Source organism: Myodes glareolus, chromosome 2 (genome assembly GCF_982192425.1).
Source record: "Myodes glareolus chromosome 2, mMyoGla1.1, whole genome shotgun sequence".
NCBI lineage: Eukaryota > Metazoa > Chordata > Mammalia > Rodentia > Cricetidae > Myodes > Myodes glareolus.
In genome coordinates, this window is record NC_142027.1 from 127,430,054 (window position 1) to 127,449,541 (window position 19,488).

The 19,488-nt window shown below is 40.2% G+C and overlaps 1 protein-coding gene and 1 non-coding gene across 5 annotated transcripts in view; one reads left to right on the top strand and one right to left on the bottom strand.

Annotated features, from left to right (window-relative positions):
- Positions 1-16,923, bottom strand: part of Chfr (checkpoint with forkhead and ring finger domains) — a 50,605-nt gene extending 33,682 nt beyond the window's left edge. For 3 of the 4 annotated variants that reach the window (XM_087903686.1, XM_085680219.2, XM_087903685.1), the window contains exons 1-10: positions 16,785-16,923; positions 16,530-16,673; positions 12,978-13,077; positions 8,601-8,710; positions 7,729-7,788; positions 7,389-7,604; positions 5,236-5,400; positions 1,639-1,798; positions 820-974; positions 538-700 (exon numbers count right to left, since the gene is read on the bottom strand). In XM_087903686.1, the coding sequence (XP_087759812.1) occupies positions 538-700; positions 820-974; positions 1,639-1,798; positions 5,236-5,400; positions 7,389-7,604; positions 7,729-7,788; positions 8,601-8,710; positions 12,978-13,077; positions 16,530-16,662 (1,262 nt within the window). In that variant the 5' untranslated portion in view covers positions 16,663-16,673; positions 16,785-16,923. The remainder of the gene's footprint in view (positions 1-537; positions 701-819; positions 975-1,638; positions 1,799-5,235; positions 5,401-7,388; positions 7,605-7,728; positions 7,789-8,600; positions 8,711-12,977; positions 13,078-16,529; positions 16,674-16,784) is intronic. The other variant, XM_087903687.1, reaches the window with a different exon arrangement.
- A 743-nt stretch (positions 16,924-17,666) lies between these two features.
- LOC125408842 (U6 spliceosomal RNA) lies at positions 17,667-17,773 on the top strand. Its single transcript, XR_007234601.1, has one exon. It is a non-coding gene; the product is annotated as a U6 spliceosomal RNA (small nuclear RNA).
- The last annotated feature ends 1,715 nt before the right edge of the window (positions 17,774-19,488 follow it).

Here is a 19,488-nt window from a genome sequence, read left to right on the forward strand (position 1 = left end):
TGTCTTTAATTCCACTGCTCAAGAGGCAGGAGCAGGCAAATCTCTGTGAGTTCAAGGACAGCCTGGGCTACATAGTAAGTCCAGGGCATCCAGGGCTGGATGTGGTGGTGGCACAGGCCTTTAATCCTAGCACTCAGGAGGCTAAGGCAGGTGGATCACCATGAGGTAAAGGCCAGCCTGGTCTATTCAGTGAATTCCAAGATAATGAAGGCTACATAGGGAGGCCCTGTCTCTCTCTCTCTCTCTCTCTCTACATATATATATATATATATATATATATATATATATATATATATATATATATAAAACCTAATTAATTAATTAAAAAAGATCACAGAGACTACCTGAGGCTCTTAACTTATTCATTGTTGCTCAAGAGTTCATCCAATCTGGTCATACATTTGAGGAAACAAACTAAAAACATTAAGAAAACTGACTAACTGAAGTCCTCTACCTATACACTCCACAATACAGTTAAGCACAGTATTAATGTATTTCTTATCCCCAGGCCCCACTATGAGCCAGGCACATGTTAACCTGATGTCTGAGGATTCACTATCAACATCTGATAGCTCTAGCAGGTCCTCTGAACTCCCCTCTTCATCAGAGAAAGACCTCCTGACTTTGGGTTGCAGCATATCTTGAGTGATTTTATTCCTTGCATCCATACTTCTCACATCTTCTTCACTGCGACTCTTATCTAGATAAAAAGGGCATAACAAAATTCACTGGCAAGGGAAACAGAACTAGAGAGATGATAGACTGCTCAGAGCAGAGCTCGCAACCCCAGGCCCTAAAAGGGAAGTCAGTGAAGCTGACCTGGGTGCTGGATAAGGTACGCTTCCACGAGGTTGTTCAGGATGTGGTTTTTGCAGATGCGCTCCACTGGACATCGGCAGGTAGGGCACAGAGATGAACGCTCCATCCAGCCAGAGTAGCAAGCCGCACAAAATGTGTGCATACAAGGCTGCAAACTGGCAGAATATGAAGGAACAAAGAACACATTTCCTGACAAAATCTTTCAAAGATATGCCACTATGATACTCAGATGACACTTGTAGCAGGCCTACCCAAACAGGAAAGCAAGCTGGATCCCCAACCGTAAGCCAATTGTGGAGAATTCTATCATCTAACCTAAAAATACTAAAGCTCAGTATTAGAAGATTAAAAAAAATCAGTGCTATATGTCTGTTCTCAGGGGGAACAAAGAGCAGATTATAACTTCAGGAACACAAGCAACAGAAACTCCAAGTGTTTGGGTACTTGGTTGGGTAGTATCTACCTCCCAAGTTTCCAAACAAAACCCAAGAGAAGTTTTTCCCAAAGATAATCCTGGTAACTTCATTTTAAGTATTATATCTTTATTGAGAAAATGTTTGAAACTCAGTATAATTCACATGATCCTCCTGCAAGGAAAAGACCAGGTTGCCTGTGTCAGATCAAATCTCATGGATTCTACGGCCCTGGTCATTGGGTTTGAGAATTTCTCCTTGTTGACACCACAAGTAAAAGGAAAATGAAAACCTGAGCAGATTCCGGGACAAAAGAGGATCAAAGTCTACTTTATTTAATTATTTCCCCACACCTGTCAAAGGAGCTAGTGCCACTGAAGCAACCCTAGAATATGAAGCAGCACACCTCACACAGTCATGCAGAAGATCTTGACAGATGATGCATGTTAGTGTCTCCTCCATCTTGTCTGGCTTCACAGAGGCAACTCTGACATCCTCACATGAGGTTTGGGCATTTCCACACTGGTCTGCAACCAATAACTGCAGGTTCAAGTCAAGCTCTTCATCTATAAGACAAAGGGTAAGTCTGAACAGTCACAATCACTTCATCTGAAGACACAGAAGATCCTCAGATTTCTAATGTGCATCCAACAACAGAAAAAACAAAGCCATTTATAAAGACTTTTTTTTTTTTTTGTAGCCGTTTTTTGAGACAGGGTCTTTGTATGTAGCCCTGGCTATTCAGGAAACTCACTGCCCTAGAACAAAGTTGGGATTCAAGGCGTGCGACACCGTGCCTGGCTATATAAAAACTATTTTTTTAATTTAAAAACTATTTTTTAAGAAGATCCCAAATAAGTCACATATTCCTTTGTGCCTAAATTCTGGTTTAGAAGAACAGTTGCTGACCTAAAAGACAAAGAAAAAAGGGGCACTTAGGATGTCTGCACATATGCATAAGACATTAAGGTAACACGTGGGAGAGGGAGAAAGAGAACAAGTTGTACAGTTTTTTTTTGTATTGTATTTTTGTAAATGTCATTTTTGCTTAAACATGACTCCATGCACAAAAGAAAGTCCTGAAAATAAAGCTGGTGACTTTAAAATGGTTCTTTCTCCGGATACATTTATAAGTACACACAAAGAACTACCACTACCATTATTGTTTCTTAAGATGTTTTCATGCTGCTCTGATTAGTGTCAAACTCATTATAAAGCTGAGGATTAAATTAAAGGTCCGATTCACCTGTTTCCATTTCCTCAGAACTGGGATTGCAGATGTGTGACATCACATCTGGCTCAATTTTTATTTTATTTTTACAAGTTAGATTTATAGGCTGCATATGATGGCACACTTGGGAGGCAGAGTCAGGTGGCTCTCTGTGAGTCTGAGACCAGTCTGGTCTACAAAGCAAGTTCCAGGCTAGCCAGAGTTACATAAAAAAAGCCCATCTGAAAAGGAACAAAAATAGCATACAACTTTAAAAGCCACCTAGACGGAAATAAATGCAGTTATTCTCTGCCCTGGGTCTTCTTTACTTAGTTTTCTTATCTAACTGAAGAAGTTATTCAGTTTTTTGGGCCATATGTTCATATTATAATACTGCAGTTGACTTATTTTGTTTGCAGTATTATAATCAAATCTGGGGTCTTACACATTAGACTCAACCACTGAGTCATATCCTCAACAAATTAATTTATCAATTTTAAAGGTCCTCTTAATATTACTAAGCAAGTATTGTTTAAACTGCATCTTATGGCCATCATGATGAATATATTAAGTATTCATTACTAAATCTAACAAATTTAGTTTTTTTAATCTTACATAATTTTCTAATCTTAAAAATATTTACTTTTATTTTTTATGTATGTGTGAGTGCCTGCATATATGTATGTGTACTATGTACATGTCTGGTGCCTGTCAAAACCCAAATTAGGTATCAGGTCCTCTGAAACTGGAGTTACAGATGGTTGTAAGACATCATGTGGGTGCTGGGAACCAAATTCAGGTCCTTAGTAAGAATGGGGTTCTTAACCACTGAGCAAACTCTCCAGTCTTTGATTTTCCATTTTTGTTGAAGTTATAATCACCTCATATCAGCTTGTGGTGGCAGCACATGCCTTTAATCCTAGGAGGCAGAGCAGGCAGATCTCTGTGAGTTCGAGGCCAGCCTGGTCTACAAAAAGGGTTCTAACAGCCAGGACTGTCACACAGAGAAATCCTGTCTCAAAAAAAACAAAAAACAAAAAAGAAACAAAACAAATCACCTCATATTACTACCTCCCCCCCACCCCCCGCCCAGACAGGGTCTCACTAGCTGTCCCGGAACTCACTATGTAGACTACCAGGCTAGCCTCAAGCTCAGAGACCAAGTGCTGGAATTAAAGGCATGCATCACTATGTCTGGCATAGTATGTTTTTCTTTTAAAGAAATTACTGCTGTTAGAGAATGTGTATGTGTGTGTGTGTTGTCAGAGGCCATGGGAATATACAACATATGGCAATTGATAATTCAGATGCCAACCTACCAGAAGAGTGATGGAGGTTAATCCTGTCCAGGCAAGGCCTGCAGGACCATTGGCTCTGGAAATTGTTGCTCACTTTTGCTAAAGCAGCTTGGTGTCTCCCTAATACCTGTTTTGTAGTGTGTAATCTCATGTGATCTACGTATGTAATCTCACGATTACATCTCAAACTTATAGGCACATATATCAGTGAATGGTCACGAAGACAATTTTTCATTTAGCTATACAATTTTAATATATAGAATACAAGCTTCATTACTAGATCTATTTGTCCCATGTGGACCGTAGACACTTAAAAGCCTGCTTTGTTTCTTTTTGCTCAGACTAACTGTGCACAATTAGCTCACTCTCACCTCAAAAAAAGCTCAAACTAGACTTTGTAAATAGATCATGAGTTTAAAACTTTACAGTTACACATAAGGGCAGAGCTGCAGATATCTAACCAGGTTGCTACACAAAGCACCCTAAGAAAAGCATGCCAATTCTTCACTTGCCAGTCTGCTGACAATAAAACTATGTCTCAAAGTCTGTCACTGGGCACCTATGCCTCACTCCCGTCTGGTCATGGTCTTACTCCTATAACCTTGGAACTTTGTGTTGCCATGGCAATGGCTCAGCTCCTTATTGTTTACTCTAAGAATGTGCTTTTGACCAATTAGAGATAACTCTTAAAATTTCCTTTATTGCTTCAAGGCTTCTATAAGAAGAAGAGTTTTTAAACTAGAGAAGTAGAAAAAAAAAGGTTAGGAAGAATCAGAAAGAGGACAGGAAAATTAGAACAGAAAAAGAATAAAGAGAGTGATTGGAAAAGCATGTAGTGAGAGAACTCGTTCATTCACCCTCAGATACCCAAAGTCCTTTTTTGCTTGATGTGTCCAATCTGAACCCTGAAGAGATTTTTCGGGCTGAACCCCCAAAGGTTCCCGATGTGTGTGTGTGTGTCCATGCTAGAGCATATGTGGAGGTCAGAGGATGACTCTCGGGAGTCAGTTCTCTAATTCCACCTTTATGTGGGTTCCAGAAATTGAATTCAGGTTACCAGGCTTCACAACAAACACCTTTACTTATTGAGCCATGTCACCAGCCCTATATTTACTTTTTAAAATGTAAAATATTGTGGTTCTTATCATGGGTTCCACAAGTCAATTAATCATTTTACCACAAATGTTCAGATAATCCAGTTTCTTCCCCAAGGTATTATTTCTAGTGCTCTGCTATCACATGATTTCCACAGCTAGCTGGCCTTGAACTCCAGTACTTCTGCTTCTACCTCCCAAACACTGAGATTACAGTTACGTGTCACCATATCCTGCTTAAGATAACATTTTTTTAAAGAAATTACTATCCTGTCAAAGATAGTCAAAAATGACATCCATTTGTATACTTCTGCAAAAAGCGGGAATCCGCCACAGGCCAACAGCCAGCACAGCACAGAGCACAAAAGTACAAAGGATGCACAGAACAGTAAGAGTCTAACCTCCTTTTGTCTTTTTTTTGGCAGGCTCCAATTCCTCATTGTCTTCAGTTTCCAACAAAGAGAAGGATGCTTCTTTGTCTTGGAGAACTGGAGAAAGGCTAGAGAGTTCATGATTTGCAACAAGTGGACTACATTCTTTTGGAGAGATGCCTGCTTTCCCAAGTCCTGTAAAAAGGGAGAAATAAGACAGGTTGATTCATCCACTTCAAAAGAAAGAATCAGGAAAGCGTTACTGATTTAATAAAGTACATTATTTAATTAGAGATCTCACATGCATCATGTCTTATACAAATACTCATCCATATGTATCACAACTTAAAGGCACTAGAGTCAATCTCTGTGCTAATGAAGCTAGAGACAAGTGGCACATTCACAAGGAAAGTCATGCAGGGAGGTTCACAATAAGACTGTCCCTAAATACTAGGTCTAATATACACAAGTACACATTCTTGCAATCACAAAATGTATACTAAACACGCCCAAAAGAGGTATGAAATAGATACACTTCTGACAGGAATGGGAAGTATCGTAAAGCAAATAACAGCAATTAACAAGTAGAGTTATCACCTAAACAGATAGAAGCTTAAATATCACATACAACTTGAATGAACTCGATTGAAAAGTCAGGCAACTTTTCATTATTCTCTAGCTTAGTCATACTATTATAGTAAAATACATATCTACTTTATAATATTCAAATGATAAGCACTAGTGTTTGAAAAAGAAGAAACTGGATTATACCATCGGAAGCAAAAAAAGAGGGGTAGGGGAATTATTTCAGGAACAAAGTAACTCATATACTAAAGAAAGAACAAGAATCTAACTTCCCAGACCACCTCCTGGTCCTAGAACCTATCCATCCTCTGATCTTCAGAGCCTTTATGTTCAGCCATGATTTTTTGTTTGTTTTTGTTTTTCAAGACAGGGTTTATCTGCGGCTTTGGAGCCTGTCCTGGAACTAGCTCTTGTAGACCAGGCACCACCATCGCCCGGCTTCAGTCACGCTCTTTATTTGAGAACAAAGATTATATAAAGGCACTTCTATGAAAGGCTCCAGATAGGGAAACTGAACATATAAAAGTACCGTCTCACATCTACTAGGCACTAAGTTTTAACTGTAATTATTTTGTTAGTATAAAAATACTTCAGCATATGGATAAAAAATCTTCATTCTTTAAAATTACACAAGAAGCAGAACGGTGGTAGCACACGTCTTTAATCCCAGCACTTGGGAGGCAGAGACAGGCGGATCTCTGTGAGTTTGAGGCCAGCCTGGTCTACAAGAGCTAGTTCCAGGAAAGGCTCCAAAGCTACAGAGAAACCCTGTCTCAAAAAAACCAAAAATAATAAAAAAAAGAATAAAAACTACAATAGATATACATTATCCATTCTAGGAACTCCGAAATCAGAAGGTTAATAGTCGTATCAGACTACATGCACAATGGATAGATGAAATAGAATTTAAATGTAACAGTGAGGTAGATTTTGAGTGTTTATGTATGTGTGTTGCTGAGGATCAAACCAAAAAATAAAAAAGGACAAGGCATAAGGAACAGGGCATGTAAAACTGGTTCTAACCAACAGACAGCTCTGGATAAACCTTGAAAACATTATGATAAATAAAGAACCCAGTCATAAAACCACATACTGTATGACTATGAACACAAAATGTTCAGACATGCAAATAAATGCATAGAGACATATGAGTTTCCTTTTATGCAATAGAATGTTCTGCAATTAGCAGTGATGACCATGGGCAGTCATGGCACATGCTTTTAGTCCCGGCACTCTGGAGACAGAGGCAGGCGGATCTCTGTGAGTTTGAGGCCAACCTGGTCTACAGAGCTAGTTCCAGGACAGCTAGGGCTGTTACACAGAGAAACCCTGTCTTTAAACAAATACCAGTGATGGCCATATAACCTTGTAAATGTACCTAAAACACTGATTGATATACTTTAACTTAGTGACATTTATAGTATATAAAATATATTTAGATGAAATTACAAAAATACTATGTTACCATGGTACTTATTAGTCTTTTTCCTGGGACTGAAATAAGTCAGTATACATGACTACAGAACACTTACTGATGAATGGATTTACTGTATCTCAAGGAACAAAAACTGCAATTGTCATTGTGCTCCCCATCTCACCAGAGCTAGAGGAATGTTTTTGCCCTGCAGAGGTCAGCTCTGGCTCCACAGAAGAGGTAGAGGCCAAGGGGAAGAGGTCTGATGTCGATGTTGATGGCTGTGGTTCCTCTAAGCATGTTTCAACCTTGTGTGATAATGGTGGAACCTGGAGGTCATCACCCTGCCCCAGACCTGAGGAATCTTTGGTCACATGGAACATATTTTCTTTATTGGCTTCTAAAGGCACAAAAATAAAAGAGTACATTGAGAACTCAGAAAGACATTTTGGGGACTGAAATGGCCATTCCTAGAACTCAAAAGCCCTTTACAGCACCTAGGCTTTTGCCATAAGGTCACTTACCAAAGGATTCTTGAGGCAAGCTTCGTTTTTCATTTAAAGATTCATAGAGGTATGCCACATCTAAAAGGAAATTAATCAAATTAGGGAGTGGTGGCCCCAGTGGAAAGTGAGACCTCATCTCTCCTGTTCACCTTTGATCACATCACAACATGTCTTGATTATCTTCACTTACCATCTAGCAACATTCAACAGTTTAAGTGATTCTAACAAAATCAAACCACAATTTTACCAACCTAAATATAAGCAAACAACCAAAGGGAAAAATAGTTGCAGAAAACAGACAATGGTTAAAAAAAAGACATGCTTCACTAATAACTGCAAGCCATTAGAAGGAAAAGATTTGAGTTCCTTCTATGAGGCAAGAGGTGCTTTACTTTAAGAGGACTTAAGGAATATTAGTGGCCTCTTTTTCCTTCCTTACCGAGTTTATGGTGCTTTTCAATTATTTCAGGGTGACTTTCAAAGATTTTTTACAACTCTCCTTATCCTATATGGAACTGGTCCAGTCTAACCTTTTGTTGCTTTTTGTAAAGTCTCCAAGAGTAGACCTAGCAATGGTTTCCAGGGCCCCTATCTGGATTTTATTTCCACACTCCAATTTTTATTTCCACACTGCCAGCCCAGCCCATTTACTCCTCCTTAGCTGCCATTATTAGATGTGAGGCTCCTGCTGGCATTCTTGAAGAAAAGCTGTGCCCCAAAAGTCAGCACTCCATCCAAGTACATACAACAAAAACTCCATAATTGTCACTTTCTATAAAAATGTTTGCTTCAACATGTGTTCTTTCTGAGGGTGTTTTCCAGCCTAAGTTGGACAGCTTCTTGGTGCAACACCTGGGAAAAGTATCTACAGCAGTAAATTTTTCTCTTACTGTGTTCTGGTTCATTCTTCCTGTATACCAAATAGATGACATCCCCACTCTGCAAAGGGTAAGTCTGCTTCTTAACAACTTGCAGTTTGTTGATTACTGTTCCATTGGTGCTGTAAAGAAAACAAAAGTGTAAGTTGCCCTACTCAAAATAACTAAGTAGGGTTAACATCTTTCTGCTACTATTAAGAAATCTGCTCAGGATTACCATTTTGAAAATACTCCGAAGGGAAAAGAAACTAACTGGTAGTGGCAAACACCTGGAATCCCAGCACTTGACAGGCAGAAGCTGCCAGACCTCTGTGTGTGGCATAATGTCCCACTGGCCTGGTGCCAGAGGGATAGCAAGCAACCTCCACTAGACATGAAACCCTGCTGGCCTATACCTGGCCTAGCTTTGGAGTTTTCACTCAGCTCCTAATCCATCATTTGTGTTACAGATACCTTTTGTTTCCCTGTGTGAATCTTGTCTGAGAGTTTCCCATGGATACAAAGCCTATGCAAAACTTGGTTTAGAGGAAACCCAGAAAACCTTGGTACCTCATGAATTAGGTATCTGCAGCTGGCATTGTGGTTTTGGAAACTTCATTCAGTTTGTTTTGAGATAAGGAAATCTACTAGCTAAAGTGTAAACATAGGGAAAAAATAAGGATGCTAAGAGGCAAAGGGAAAGTGCTTCAGTTTACAGAGACTGAGCCCCCACAACCACAGAGGCTAAGTTCATTCTCATGTGTCTCTGAGTCTTCATTTCATGGACCCATGTTAACCCACACACCAGTACTGAGTTACATGTGACACCTGTGAGTTCAATGCCAGTCTGATCTACAAAGTGAGTTCCAGGATAGCCAGAGCTGTTACATAGAGAAAGCATGTCTTTAAATAATAATAATAATAATAAACAAAAAAGAAGTTACTTAACCATTTCATATGAGTTTCACATAGGCATATACACTGCCTGATAGTACTCTAAGACAAAAAACTTGCCTGTTACTATCCACTTACTTGTAGCGATATTTCATTTGTATCTTAATAAATAAAGTTTGCCTGAAGAACAAAATGCAAAACAGCCACACTAGTCAGCATACAGGCCAGGCAGTGGTGGCACACACCTTTAATCCCAGAAGTCATACTAGCTAGCCATAGAGGCCTGGCGGTGATGGTGGTGCATGCCTTTAATCCCAGCATTAGAGAAGAATATAAGGCGGGACGAGACAGTAACTCGTTCTTTTTCAGTCTGAAAATTTTCTGAAAGAGCTCTCTAGTGGCTTGGCTGCTTTTGCTTTTCTGATCTTTAGGTTGAGCCACAATATCTGTCTCTGAGTTTTATTACTCATGCTAAATTTGGCACCCAACGTTTGGGGTATGAATTCACGAAAAAGACACCAGTAGAGGCCAGAGCTGCACATGGGGCTCCTGCCAGAGTTGCATGTCAGGTTCCAGGCCAACCTGGCTAGGCTTTCTTTTCTTTTTTCCCCAAGCCTCTGAGCAAGTTTGGGATTTTCTGGTAGCCTCTCTGAAACAGTTTCCAGCTGCCACCCAAAATCTAGAAGCACCTGGGCTCCAAATGTCACAGAACTCACCAGCACTAGACTGGCTGGTTCTGCCTTCATGCAGTCCCCTACCACACAAGCTTTCTTCAAACAATCCCCTGTGTGTTTTCAGACAACCCCTACCACCACCACTGTGGGTTGCAGACTCTAACTGAACACGCTTCTTGGGCTGCTGCCAAACTAGGTAGCTGCCTTGAATTCCAGTCAGGCATTTACTGTTCCACACAACTGCAATCAGCCTCAAGTTTTCATCAACACTGTCAGTAGATTTGGTAAGAAAATTGGGAATTCTTAAAGAGAGGAATTAGTGAAAAGACAGTTTTTTTTCTCACATAAAATAAAGAGGGAAAGCTGGGCAGTGGTTATGCACGCCTTTAATCCCAGCACTTGGGAGGCAGAGGCAGGCGTATTTAAAGACCAGCCTGGTCTACAAGAGCTAGTTCCCAGCTAGGACTGTTACACAGAGAAACCCTGTCTCAAAAAAAAAAACAAAACAAAATAAAACAAAAAGAGGAAAAAAAATCATTACAACGGAGGGATTTGGGTCTCTATATGATAATATGCTAGGCAGTTTGAAAACTGAACAATTAAAGGAGAGAATATCTAATTTAGATGGGATTTATGTAATGTCAATTATAAATATTATCAGATTTATCATTTTTGTCTTATCACTAAAAAAGTTGGATACAGGCCTTAGAAAAACCTAATAAACCAGATCACAAAGATATTCAAATCCAGAAAGAGGAATTTAATGGAGAACCAATTTTAGTGTTGCATTATAAGAATAAAGAGGAATAAATAAGAATAAAGAATAAATAAAGCCTAAGGTTTTCAGACAAACAACCATAATATATCCAGAAACCTTAGGGTACTGCCAAACGGCAGATGCTCTGTTACAGCTAACTGGGCTCCTGTGCGAATGTTAGATTTAAGGAGATTCAAGGAAGCAAAAGTCTCACATGGCATACATTCATTTATTGTGAAGCAAATGTTAAACTCATGATTAATTTCTAATAGAATTATCCCTAAAGACTGGATAAAATTGGTTAAGGGTGTTTTAGAGCCCGGTCCATAATTACAAAGGAGTACCTGGTTCAGAAAAGAGGCTAAAGTTATTGATCAGCAGAGTAAAACTAGAGGTAGGGAAATCTCCCAAGATCAACTTCTTGAAGAAGGAGACTATGTTACTATAGAAAGGCAGGCTGTATGTGATGACCACACCCTGGGTTTATGCCATGCAGCAGCTTTGAATGCTTGTGAGGGAATTGGAGGAACAAAAAACTGGGTCATCTACTAAAGTTATACAGGGCTCAATGGAAGCCTTTATGGATTTCTTACAAAGATTGACTTCAGCAGTAAATAAGAATGATACCAAATTCAGAAGTTTGACAAATAATAACTGAATCTCTGGCTTTTGAAAATGCCAATTCTCTATGCAAAAGGATAATTAGGCCATTAAAGGCAAGGTCAGCACCTTTGGATGAATGGATCAAAAATACAATTAACATTGAATCTTATGAACATGATGTTGCATGGAGAAGAGAGGTGACTTCCAGAGGTTTAAGGAAAAGTAAAAATGTCCAATATTATAATTGTGGCAAGCAAGGTCGCCTTAAAAGGGATTGTAGACAGGGCGTTCCTAGAAACAATGTTTTTTTTTCTAAGAATAATCCAATTAGAATGTCCCTTCTGAATTATGCAGAAGGTGTGGCAAAGGCAGGCATTGGACCAATGAATATAGGTCAAAATGAAATATTCAATGTAATCCTTTGCCATCAGAAAACTCCGTAAGGGGCCTCTCACAGGCCCCTATGCCAACTCCAGTTTAGTCATTTCCTGCAATGTCCCAGTAAAACTGATAAAACAGTATGCAGACGACAATGTTGATACAATCATAACTGGCCTTCTACAACCAAGCATCCACTAATTGTCATTTTCATACTCTTTCTCAACAAATGAACTCCTGCTCTCAGATTAAAATCCAAATACTCTGCTGTAATTTCTACTTATGACTTCTACCTACCCAACCTGTCCTTGTGCCTCTGGCTTGCCTACTTGCTTCTCCTCCAACCCACCTCTGCTCCAGAAGGCAGCACCTCTGACAGGAGATTGTCCAGAAGAAACCTGTATCCAGAAGGAACCTGCCCACTAAAACCCAGCAGTAGATGCCAATAGCATCTTTAAAGGTTCTTTGTTTCATAATGTTGTGTCAGGGCTTTTATTATTATTTTTCTCTCTTTTTTATTTCTACCATACATGTCCTTTGCATACATATTATGGCTTCTGGTTTTGTATTTTTATGGGATTCCTGAGTGTGCAAATAAATGTGTCTCTGTGTTTGTATCTTTTTACAGTGCTTTTTCTTGGGGTTTCTTCCATCTAGTTTATTATTCCAATTTGTTTGTTTTTGTTTCCTCTTACTATATTATATTTTTATTATTATTGTTATTTATATGCATGTTTTCTAATGAGAGACAGAATGGGGTGGAAATGGGAGGGTAAGTAGAAAGAAACTGGGAGGAGTAGAGGGAGAGGAAACCATAATCAGAATATACTGTATGAAAAAAAATCTATTTTCAAATAAAGAAAAAAAACTATCAATATATTTTAAATCTTATTTCTGAGTCATATGAGCCATATTTGATTTAATTAGGAAAATGAACTATAGGAACTAAACCACACCCAGGATCCCATGCTGGATACTAGAGAATGTACATCCTGATGACTTCAGAACCTGAGCAGCAGTTTAGAAAAAGGAAGCCTCTCTTACACTGTAACAACATGTCAGCTTCCTAAGTTACAAAAGGAAAGAGAAAAATAAAGTGCTCACCTGGTATCTTCCAGTGTCACTTGACCAGATTTTTTATCCACTGTAAGTTTACAGTGGTCTCCAGAGACCAGTTTATTGCTGGGAAAAGAGAGGTCACAGCCTGAAACAAGAGGCAAGAAGACACTGAACATTACTGTGGGTTCTGTGAGAACTACTGCCTTGCTTTTCGAGTCTGTGACCAACTGTGCCCACAGACACAAACAACATTTAAATAATGAAGTGTTAACCTAAAGTAAAGGGACAGGGTGTATGTCCCAAACCTTCCTGTACTAGGTCACCCGGGAGACAGCCATTATAACAACAGCTTCTTTATGACAGATTACCATACAAACAGCTCAGAAGATAAATAATATCTCAATTGCAAAAACAAAACAAAACAAAACAAAATTAAGCCCAAAGGGGCTTAATTTTAAACTAGTTCTTGCTGGGTGGTGGTGGCTCATGCCTTTAATACCAGCACTCAGGAGACGGGCAGCCAAAGGTACACAGAGAAACCCTATCTCGAAAAACCAAAAATAAACAAACAAACAAATAAATACATGAAAAGAACAAGCTAGGCAAGAATCCCACTACTGAGGTACCTTACAGACTAGGGTAGGAAGATCATATGTTGGAGGTCAGCCTGGGCTATATATCTTAAGATCTATCTTAAGGGAGGGAAACATGAAGGGTAAGGAGGAGACAATGTCCCACATGAAATCACAACCTTATCCTGTTTTGGCCTGTGCTTTGACTCCATCACGGACCTATGGACTTGGTAATCAGAAGACTCAATACCTCCCATCCTTAGCCCACCAAGTTTTATTGGCAAGGAAGGGAAAAGACCCAGGGCCAGCACCCCTTCCTTCATCTCCTACCAGAGGAAACCCTCTGTAAGAAAAGAAGCCTAGACACCTAATGACTCAGAGGATCTGCGAGATGAGTGTCTAACACACTGGCCCTTAACCAGGCTGCATAGATGGCAACATCTTGTTCCAGTCACCATATGATGTCCTAGAGCTGCTGGCACTCCTGGATATCAGCATACATGTTACCCAGATGGGCTTAAATATAGCTGATCATTACCTAGATCTGTGCCAACTAGAATCTAAAGTGGACTTCTGCTTCTGTTAGCATGTCTTCCAGGAAAGCTTTGATGTCAAGCTACAATTGAAGCTGTATCTCAAGATTCTGGAGGATATGTTATAGGTCAGTAATCTAAGACTTGCTCACGTGGTGTTACTTCGTATGACAAGCATCTCAAAGTTCAGCCAGTTTGATCAGAAATCAGTTGTTCATTCTTCCAGTTCTTCTCTGCCACAATCTAATACTACCTTGTCTCTTTATATCATGGACAAGTCGATGCTCAGAGTGGCATACATGTCCATACCAGCCTGACCAACCACAAGATGCTTTATGATTCTCTAGGTATATCAGTTTTTTCTCTAGGTTTTGCAACATACATCTCTAGATTATTCATAATCAGTTCACTGATGTTGATCTTCAGGCTCAGATACAGAATCTGATCTAATGCATCTAAAATTTGATTTAGAAATCACCTGCAGCTAAATAGGTGCTGTCTACCTCTGGACAAATCTAGACAAATCTGCCAATGAAGGCAGCAAGAATCTTGTCCTAAAGGTCCTCCACGGTCTTGAGGTAGTGTTGATGGTCACAGAAGATCCCAGCCCCTACTTTTGGTGTTAGCCTCGTGCTCAATATGGTCTGACAGTCACATAGGGTCTGAGATTCTACATAGGGACTTTTTCATTTCTTGCCAGTAGCTCAATAGACCCAGCGAAAGTGCAGGCATAATTTAGCCACCATAGAGGAGGATGAGGATATGAAAAGGGTAGAAGACGCAGACAAGGTTTGGCCCAGCTAAGGCCCCATGGATACTGGGTTCATAGAAGCACTCCTATCCTCAAATGTTCTATCTAGCGTCCTAAAGGAGGAAGTATCTGACAACTAGTGGAAGCTGAAGGAAGTCATGGTGAGGGCAGAAAGCCAATGACACTGGCTTGAGCAGATGAAGAAAGCAGGAGTTGAAAGATCCCTGTGTTATTAAGATACAACTTCTTTTCTAGCATTCAAAGTCAATTCCATTCAAAATTCCATAAAACTTTTAATGTGGATATCAGAGGACAACCTCTGGGTGTTAGATCTAGCTTTCCACCTAGTGTATTAATCAATTAGTACAATATCCTTTACATTGTTAGTGATATTAATACATTCACTGAAAGCATTTCTGTGATAATCAGATTTTTGTTTCTTGTTTTAACATGCATGAATTATGATATGTATATTATAATAATGGGCTCTCTAATGCATGTGTGTGCACTTATGATCATATGTTTGCAGAGGTAGATGTCACATATCTTCCTCTCTCGCTTTACATCTTATTTTTTGAGAAAGGGTCTCTCACTGAACCTAGCGCTCAAGAATTCTGAAAAACTAGTTGACCAGTAAATTTAAGAGATCCTTCTGTTTCTGCCTCCCCAAACTAGGATTACAGTCATGTACCACCATATTTAGCTTTTTACATAGGTGCTGGAGATCTGAACTCAGGTCCTTAAGCACTTAACCACCTGAGCTCTCCACCCCAAGCTATGTTTCTTATAAGTAGTTCATGTAAGATTTCACCAATCCTCCTAGGAAAAATAAGGTCAATACAAAGTTAATGGAAGGTAGGTTGTTGGCCCAAAGCAAGTAATGTTAAGCTTTATGCATGACTTTGTTCAAGTTCTCAGCTTCCTAGAATCATTAAATAAAATATTCTAGTTCCTGGGACTTTGAGATCTTTTCAGATAGAAACCCTGCTGTTATAAATTGCCCTCTGAACACTGGTTTAGCAGCATCCTACTCTTCCAGCACATTCTTTGTTTTCATTTGTCTCAAAGCATTTTTGTTTGGTTTTTGAGACAGGGTTTCTCTGTGTAGCCCTGGCTGTCCTGGAACTCACTTTGTAGACCAGGCGGCCTTGAACTTAGAGATCCACCTGCCTCTGCCTCACAGAGTGCTAGGACGTGAGCCACCACAGCCTGACTGGCATTTCTTTCCAAAAAGTTCCTGTGGTTTATTTTTTTTTCACCCATCAACTGTTAACAACAGTGTCCACTTTCTACATAACTTTTCAGTTTTCCTTTTGTTATTGATTTCTAATTTCATTGTATTGGGAAAGAGAAGTGTACAGTAATACACACAAGATCGTATTCTAAAGGACAAGTTTACGGATCTACTTTATAAAGTTGTAAGAGAACTGAAAAATATTCATCATCAAACAACCTGAGGATCAACGCCAGAGACAAGTAAGTAACTAAATAGCAGGTCATACTGGAAAGCACAGTGCACCCTCCTCCCCATTCTGGTAGTCTCTGTACCGCCAGCCCTGTACTTTTCCCACCTCAAGTTCCCTGCCGGTTCCCCCACCTGAACCCACTTCAATGCCTAGGTCTTCGATCCTGCTGTAGGCCCTCAGTCTCTGTTCTCGGTGGGGTACACCCTTTGGGTCCCTAGCCTTAATCCCTGTCCACCCCTTCAGTCCTTATTCTCACTCCACTCTGGCTTCCGCACCTCTCTTCCTTCCGATGGTCCACTCGCGTTTCCACAGAAGGATTTGCGGTTCGTCCTCCTCCGCGCCTAGACGAAGGAGCCTCCCCCAGGGCTCCTGCGGTAGCTGCTGCTCATCTTCCACTGGTAGCTCCATAGGACTCACATCTACAGATACCCGGAAACGCTGGCTCAGGGACTACCTCGCAAGCTCAGCACCGCCGCCAGCTCGCCGGTCGCCGCTCCCCCAGCCGGGACCCCTCCCGCCAGCCAACTTACCCCCCGCCCTGCGCGGAGCCCGGAACCGGCCACACAACCTCCGCCGCTGTCAACAGACATCTCGGGTCCCTCAGCTGATCCACAGGAGGCGAGGGCGGGGCCTATAGCAGTACGCCCGGCGATTGGCTGGCGGCGGTGCCCACAGAGAGCGACGGCTAGAGCGGTGCCAGGAACAGCTATCCGGAGTGGGAGGGCCCGGGCGATTCGAGCCTGCGCAGATAAAAGGATGCGCAACTGATTGCCATCTTTGATGCTGGCACGCTAATTTACTGGTCTGCAAAGCACGGAAGTAGCTGTGGAGGGCGCCATCTTCTATTGAAGCAAAAAGGATCGAGTATCTTCTAAATTGGAAAGCCCTTAAAGCCTAGCATGTAATACAATTACGGTTTGCCGGTTAACTTGTAGCAAGATAAGGTAGTATTTTCACACACCAGATCATAAAATAGGGAATTTTGGTATACTGGACGAGCCCTTCGCAAGGAGCGCAACAAAGGTGTCAATCAGAATACTGTAAGTTGTCTCTGACTTGTGATATCTTTCCACGCTAAATCCTGTTTCTTAGACTCTCTGGTCATTCCACTGCTGTATCCCAAAGTAGGATGCACAAGCATGTTTGTGGCCCTTGCTGAAAGTGAGACATCGGCAAAAACAATGCCCAGGAAGAAGGAAGTCACTGACGACAGATTCAAGTCCACTTAGAGGTACTTTAGCCTTAAAGGAGTACCTAGCACTCAGGAGGCAGAGACAGGTGGATCTCTATGAGTTTGAGGCCAGCCTGGTTTACAAAGCAAGTTCCAGAACAGGCTCCAAAGCTACACAGAGAAGCCTTGTCTCCAAAACCAGAAACAAACAAACAAAACAAAACGAAAAGAAAAGAAATACGTGCTCACTTCGATAGCTCATATACTAAAACTGGAACGATACAGAGAAGATTAGCATGGCCTCTACGCAAGGATGACACGCAAATTCGTGAAGCGTTCCATATTCAAAAAAAGAGAAAAGAAAAGAAATACAAGAAAGTATCATACAGCTAGGAACGTAAGAGTTTCACCTAAGAAGCTACATGGATCGCGGTTCAGGTTAACAATGAAGGAAAACAATTGAGTCTCGGAATCTAGACTGGCTTGAATTTTTTTTGATCTTGATGTAGAAAGATGCACTCATAGATTTGGTATGCATCACAGCTGAAACAAAGCCTGAGAATGACCTCAGGTTAGATTAAGACATTTTGATAACAGCTTTGATGTTAGGAGTCAAAAAAGCAAAGCTGACCAATTTTTACTAGCTAGTTTATTTTCCTTTCCAGGATTGGTTGGTGATCAAAGACGATGAGTAATTCTTTGTACCCATTTCTGCTCTCAATCTCCTGATATAAAAAGCTATTGACGAGTGGGTATACATCCTAAAAATTTAAAGTAGAGCTGAATGATTGTTTTTCAAGTATAAAAGTTTAGGTTTGTGATTCCTCTAAGATTCCTTATAAGATTACCTTTCAAGTTAAATAAAATGATTGGTCCTTCTTTGTAACTGCAAAATGCAGCCTGCCAGCCAAAGAACTGGCTAAGAAGAATACCTTGCTTGCTTACACTCTGAGCTTGGGTATGAATATACATGGGTTCTTGGGGATAATTTGTTTTACACCTGTAATATGTAAAATGTTTAATTATGTAGGGATATGGAAACTATGCTGTGTTTCACTTGTATTCATTGTAATCATTCACTTGTAAATAGAATGTAACCACATTGTAATTTTTATATTGCTTGAAAGATTTGGGGGGGTATATAAGCTGTAAGGGAAAGAATAAGGATAGAGTTAGAAGGAAAAAAATCAACAATGAGAGAATTAGGAAGAAAACCAGACAGAAGGGACATTTCTGAATATAGATAAGAAAAGAGAATATAAAATGGGCGATGGTGGCATATGCCTTTAATCCTAGCACTGGGAAAGCAGAGGCAGGCAGATCTCTTTGAGTTTGAGGCCAGTCTGGTCTACAGAGTGAGTTCCAGGATAGACTCCAAGGCTACAGAGAAGCTCTGTCTCAAAAAACTAAAAAAGGGCTGGAGAGATGGCTCAGAGGTTAAGAGCACTGGCTGCTCTTCCAGAAGTCCTGAGTTCAATTCCCAGCAACCACATGGTGGCTCACATCTGTAATAAGACCTGATGCCCTCTTCTGGCCTGCAGGCAGAATATAGGGAGCAGAATACTACATACATAATAAATAATAAATCTTAAAAAAGTTTAAAAAACATAAAAAGGAAAGAAAGAGAATATAAAACATAGAGAGAAGAAAGAATACAAAAGGACACCACTGAGAGTGTGAGTTTCTCCTTACCCCTCAGATAAAAAAGCCATAGTATGCCAACTGTATGGATTCCCTTTGAGGCCTGCACTGCTGGAGTTTGGTCCCCCAGGCAGCAGAATAATGTTTATGTTAATGCTCATAGATTGCTGCTGCTTTCAGCCATGATCTAAGAAGTCTCATTTTGTCCAGTGGATCGCACTCACTGCAGAAACTTATAATTTGTCAAAGCACTAAGGTCAAGTTATCTGAAGCACGGTATCTGCTGAAACTTGCATGGAAAGCATACTTAGGTGTGACTTATTTGAATTTTATTCTTTTAATTTAATCAACAAAGTTACATTGCCTCATAAATTGTAGAAAGACAAACAAAAATAAAATAAAATTTACTAATATACTCACTG